The sequence below is a fragment of the Diaphorina citri genome, unplaced genomic scaffold (genome assembly GCF_000475195.1).
Source record: "Diaphorina citri unplaced genomic scaffold, Diaci psyllid genome assembly version 1.1 scaffold532, whole genome shotgun sequence".
Lineage (NCBI taxonomy): Eukaryota > Metazoa > Arthropoda > Insecta > Hemiptera > Psyllidae > Diaphorina > Diaphorina citri.
Window position 1 is genome coordinate 106,989 of NW_007377966.1, and position 5,845 is coordinate 112,833.

General features: G+C 38.5%; 1 protein-coding gene across 1 annotated transcript in view; it reads left to right on the forward strand.

Annotated features, from left to right (window-relative positions):
- The first annotated feature begins 892 nt into the window (after positions 1–892).
- The window catches only part of LOC103509805 (caltractin ICL1a-like), a 47,381-nt gene continuing 42,428 nt past the window's right edge, over positions 893–5,845 (forward strand). Inside the window, exons 1-2 of the mRNA XM_026824054.1 lie at positions 893–1,200; positions 3,261–3,302. Of these exons, the coding sequence (XP_026679855.1) occupies positions 1,093–1,200; positions 3,261–3,302 (150 nt within the window). The 5' untranslated portion in view covers positions 893–1,092. The remainder of the gene's footprint in view (positions 1,201–3,260; positions 3,303–5,845) is intronic.

Here is a 5,845-nt window from a genome sequence, read left to right on the forward strand (position 1 = left end):
TTCGATTCCCGGCGGGGCCGAGGTTTTTTCGGCTCTGTGCTTGGAATTCGGGGTGCACTCAGCCTCGTGAGGACAATTGAGTAGCTACTTTAATCGAGTAGCGACCAGTGGCGGCATTACCAGAGTAAAAAGAAAAATTATCAGATATCTCTGAATTAGTAAAGGAGGCTCTTAGTAATGCTGTGATATCTACAAAAAATGTGAAGAAACTTTCAGCTTCACCACAAATAAATCGTGATTTAGATCTTTTTCATTTCTTCTTTTAGTTGTCTCTTCCTTCTTTCGACTTCCTCTTGACCTCTTCAATCAATCCCGTGTTCCTCTCAACCTCTCATATCTCGGCCACTCTGTGCAAGACTAAGGTTGTGGTTATGAACAAGGCTAGTCTATGATATGAAGAGAGAGGAAAAGTCGATCCTCCGAAAAAAATCGATTCTTCCTTTTATTTTGATACCCGATACCCGAGCATAGCCTAACCCTGTGGATAAAAACAACCCGACTTTTTGAAAGCTTGAGAACGAATTTCAATGTTGAATTCATTAGTAGGTACTATACAATCGACATAGGTTCTATTTGGAAAAGAAGAGACCAATTTATCAATTCATTAACTTGTTGCATATACATATATGTACCTATCAAAATGACATTTTATTCATTTAATTTGACATAAACCCATAAACGAAATCGCCCCAATTCGGTACCTACACATTACGTAACTATCTAACTTTACTAATAAACTGTGAAATCAAATCAAGACCCGGACCATCTAACTAAAGAACTATGGCGTTCGCAGCAGCCAGACTTATCCTGAAGGATAAAAGAAGAAAACCGTCCAAGGAGGAACAAATGAATCAGAAGAACAATACAATCGACTCTATTTGGAAGTTCTATTTGGAAAAGAAGAGACCAATTTATCAATTCATTAACTTGTTGCATATACATATGCACCTATCAAAATGACATTTTATTCATTTAATTTGACATAAACCCATAAACGAAATCGCCCCAATTCGGTACACATTACGTAACTATCTAACTTTACTAATAAACTGTGAAATCAAATCAAGACCCGGACCATCTAACTAACGAACTATGGCGTTCGCAGCAGCCAGACTTATCCTGAAGGATAAAAGAAGAAAACCGTCCAAGGAGGAACAAATGAATCAGAAGAACAAACAAGAGTCCCGGAGTCGAAGCAAGGTAATGTCGATTAGAAAACCACGTAGCGTGACTTTCACACTGACCTTTTCAGTTTCCTTATTTTTTACTTTCCTTATCCTATAGGAAGAAAAGTAATGTAATCGGGTCAAATTTTCGATGGTCAGATTTTAGTGCCAAAACACGTTTTGAGGTCCCTAGAGCCTAAAACAAAGTTTCAGCCATCGGTCCGTGTGTGTGTCTGTCTGTCTGTAAACAAAATATCTCGAGAACGGTAAGAGCTAGAGACTTGAAATTTGGTATGTATCTTTCAATGACTTTCACACTGACCTTTTCAGTTTCCTCAGTTTTTTTTCTTCTTTTCAAGAGGTTTGATAGATGTGGAACTGTAACAATGGAGGTCTTACCCAACAGATAAGGAGGACAGGATAGGAGAAAGTCAGCCGTTCCGAGAACGAACCTTATCTGTTTAGGATAAAGTTCGCCCTGGGCGCAGATTCCCGCCCGACCTAGCGCTTAAGGTGGCGTTCCGATCCTAGCTGCCGGGTCGCGCGACCGAGCTGCCTGGTCGCGCCATAAAGGTGGCGTTCCGATCCTAGCGGCGTTGGCGGAATTTTACCGCTTTTTGGCGGTTTTCGGTGTAATTTAATAATATCTCGGGAACGGTATTAGCTAAAGACTTGAAATTTGGTATGTAGTTCACAAATGTGACAAGGATGCAACACAAAACGTTTGGTTAAAATAGGTGCTGCGGTTGGCGGTATTTTGACCTCTTTTTGGCGGGTTTCGACCGCTTTTTGGCTGTTTTCAGCTATATCGACTAAACGGTTAGAGATATTGTAAATGTTACAACAGAACACCCAAACAAGCACCATTCAATAGGATGAGGAAAGTCGTGTGATGTTCACACCAGATTTTTTTTTTTTTCTTCTTCTTTTCAAGAGGTTTGATAGATGTGGAACTGTAACAATGGAGGTCTTACCTAACAGAGAAGGAGGACAGGCTTCTTCTTTTCAAGAGGTTTGATAGATGTGGAACTGTAACAATGGAGGTCTTACCTAACAGAGAAGGAGGACAGGATAGGAGAAAGTCAGCCGTTCCGAGAATGAACCTTATCTGTTTAGGATAAAGTTCACCCCGGGCGGGTATCTAACCCGCGATCTAGCGCTTACGAGGCAGACACGCTACCTTCCAAGCCAACAATAGGCTGGCTAGTTTTTCTTTAGATTTTATTGAAATTTTTTACGATGCTACAGGTTTCGAACCGAGTCTTTTCTATGTAGTTACAAATCTATCTACTACTCTACCTATGATGTATAATTTAGACGGATGTTGTAAAGGAAGTTTAACAAACTAAATTTATTTATTACGAAAGAGATAACGGTAAAGTTCACAAGGAAATAAATAGTGTTCTTCGAGAATGAAAGAAAATGGAGAAGGGATGTGATAAGAGAGAATGTAAGAGAAAAGTTTGGCCTGGAAATGACCATTCGAAATCCCCCCAGATCCCATTTTCTATAGGTCAAACATCTTTGAATATTTGTCCACATTTTATTCTTTTGTTCAGCACATAAAAAGTCAAAGTTCATTTTTTTCCCCTTGATCAAAGGATTAAAAGGTGCCAAAAACTTAAGCCAAATATACCGATTTTCGACATTCCTATTCCTACTTTTGGTAGTAAAAATAATAAGTGTGCTAGCTTTACTCAAATAATTTCATTACCTACGGTCAACAGAGGATATACGCGTATTAGGTGCTTTACCTTCTTATACACTATACAGGGATTGTTATGCCTACATCAGGCCTTGGGCTGATCCAAAAGCTTTCTTTCCCTTAACTTTTGAACAACTCTGAGTAGATAAGTACTTAAGGTATGTACCTAAAGATTATCAAGAGTATCGTCTTTTATTTGATTTTATTTTTCCAGACATTTCTTTATCTCATTGAAGGAGTTTTAATAATAAAATTCTCGTCCTAAAACTGTTCAAACGATCTCGTCCCTAAAGTGTTCAAAATAATGATCCTCCAGAAAAGAGATAGTCTAGAAAATTAGAAACCATAATCTTTACTCATTTTTTCCATCATTTTGTTTCTAATTCTAGGCTAGAAGTGCCAGCACAGGGAGTTTCAGAAGCAACTCTCAGGTATTTTTTATTACTAGAATATCTAGTTAGTTACCTAGACTTTTTCTATACTTACCTAGGTAGTTCATTAGATTCATTTATGAAAAAGGTTTATTATAGTGTATGCTGTAGTTGTATTACATCTTAGGTTACATAATTACCTATCTACAAATTCTTTTAATTATACTATCTAATACATATCTAAGTAATTTCTTATAATATATTTATTCTTTATATTCTTAAGACTCTTGATACAATGTTTAATGATTCACCTAGTTCATTAATATTATTATTATTATTATTTTATATATGTACCTACGTACAATATAACGCAATAGGTAGGCAGATAGGTAGAAACGTTACGATGCGATGGGCAAATATGTATTAGGTACATATGTATCTAACTATATCTATGTTTACGAGCGAAGTACATATAAATATAAGAATGAGTTTTAGTGACACATTAATTAATAACATTCTTCTTCTTCTTCTCCCTCTTCTTCTCCCTCTTCTTTTTCTCCTTCTTTTTCCTCTTCCTCAATCATTTTTTGATGGACATGATGACGAATAAGTTAGGAATTCCTCACTCCGGCACACATGAGATAAAGATAGACCGCCTTAAACTCACCTTCCTGATCATATAGCCTGAAAGCTTTCTTCAGCTCCTTCTCCTGGACATCATCATCTCTCAGGAAGTGACACACTACTATCACGTCACGTGAGCTCACGTGTGATTCTACTCACCTTCCTTATCATATAGCCTGAAAGCTTCCTTCAGCTCCTTCTCCTGGACATCATCATCTCTCAGGAAGTGACACACTACTATCACGTCACGTGAGCTCACGTGTGTTTCTACTCACCTTCCTTATCATATAGCCTGAAAGCTTCCTTCAGCTCCTTCTCCAGGACATCATCATCTCTCAGGAAGTGACAGGCCACTTGTAGGAACTCCTCAAATGAGATCTTGTCTCCACTCTCCACATTGATCTCATCAATCACCGTCTCCAATTCAACGTCGTCAATAAAATGGCCGAGGGTGTTCAGAATGGTGCGAACCTTCTCCTTCTCGATGGTACCGCGCTTGCCCGAATCAAACATGGCGAACGCTTTCTTGAGCACTGGAGACAAATACAGAGAGAAACATACGTATAAACCATGGGCTAAAAACCACTTTTTTGGATTCAGGGGACCCCAAAACGGATAGTTCCACCCATTTCCCGATTTTGAAAATTTGGACCGATTGCAATACCTTCTCATTACTAGTTCGCTATGACTGTAGTAGTAGAAAGTAAAAACAATCAATAAAATGTATTGATGAGGACTGCCCAAAGTTTGGGTTGACAAAACGATTCGGCATACTCTTTTTAGACAGAATTGTTACGTTAATAGAATCAAAAAACGAAACTATTTTTATAGAAAATAGGAAGCTCTATGATCACTGATGGAGAGAGAAATACAACATTTAAAAGGGCGGGACCTGAGGATAGGAAAAACGAAAAAAGTATGACAATGGAGAAAGCGAGAGAGAAATGAAAAGGTATAGAATAGAATGATATGATCAAGAAAGCTTTTTGATCTTTGATGGAGAGAGAAATGGAAAAATATAACATAAAATGGTCATAACGCGAACACATAAACAGAAGGAGTATAAGTATGATGGTGAAACATGTAACGAAGTGAAAATTTCACAACTTCAACATTTAAATTTTACCGGCACAATTCGTCAAACCTCAATTTCGGGAAGTAACAAACATCATAAAATGGTCATAACGCGAACACATAAACAGAAGGAGTATAAGTATGATGGTGAAACATGGAATATAGTCTTAAATATTTCTTCTTTTAAGCAACCTCCGTGGGTGGGTATCACACCAGGCTTGCACGCAGGAGGCCCGGGAACATGGAATATAGTCTTAAATATTTCTTCTTTTAAGCAACCTCCGTGGGTGGGTATCACACCAGGCTTGCACGCAGGAGGCCCGGGTTCGATTCCCGGCGGAGCCGAGCTTTTTTTCGGCTCTGTGCTTGGAATTTGGGGTGCACAGCCTCGTGGGGACAATTGAGTAGCTACTTTAATCGAGTAGCGACCAGTGGCGGCATTACCAGAGTAAAAAGAAAAATTATCAGATATGTCTGAATTAGTAAAGGAGGCTCTTAGTAATGCTGGAGTAGCTACTTTAATCGAGTAGCGACCAGTGGCGGCATTACCAGAGTAAAAAGAAAAATTATCAGATATCTCTGAATTAGTAAAGGAGGCTCTTAGTAATGCTGTGATATCCACAAAAAATGTGAAGAAACTTTCAGCTTCACCACAAATAAATCGTGATTTAGATCTTTTTCATTCCTACTTTTAGTTGTCTCTTCCTTCTTTCGACTTCCTCTTGACTCTTCAATCATCTCCCATGTTCCTCTCAACCGCTCATATCTCGGCTACTCACTTTGTGCAAGACTAAGGTTGTGGTTATGAACAAGGCTAGTCTATGATATGAAGAGAGAGGAAAAGTCGATCCTCCGAAAAAAATCGATTCTTCCTTTTATTTTGATACCCGATACCCCAGCATAGC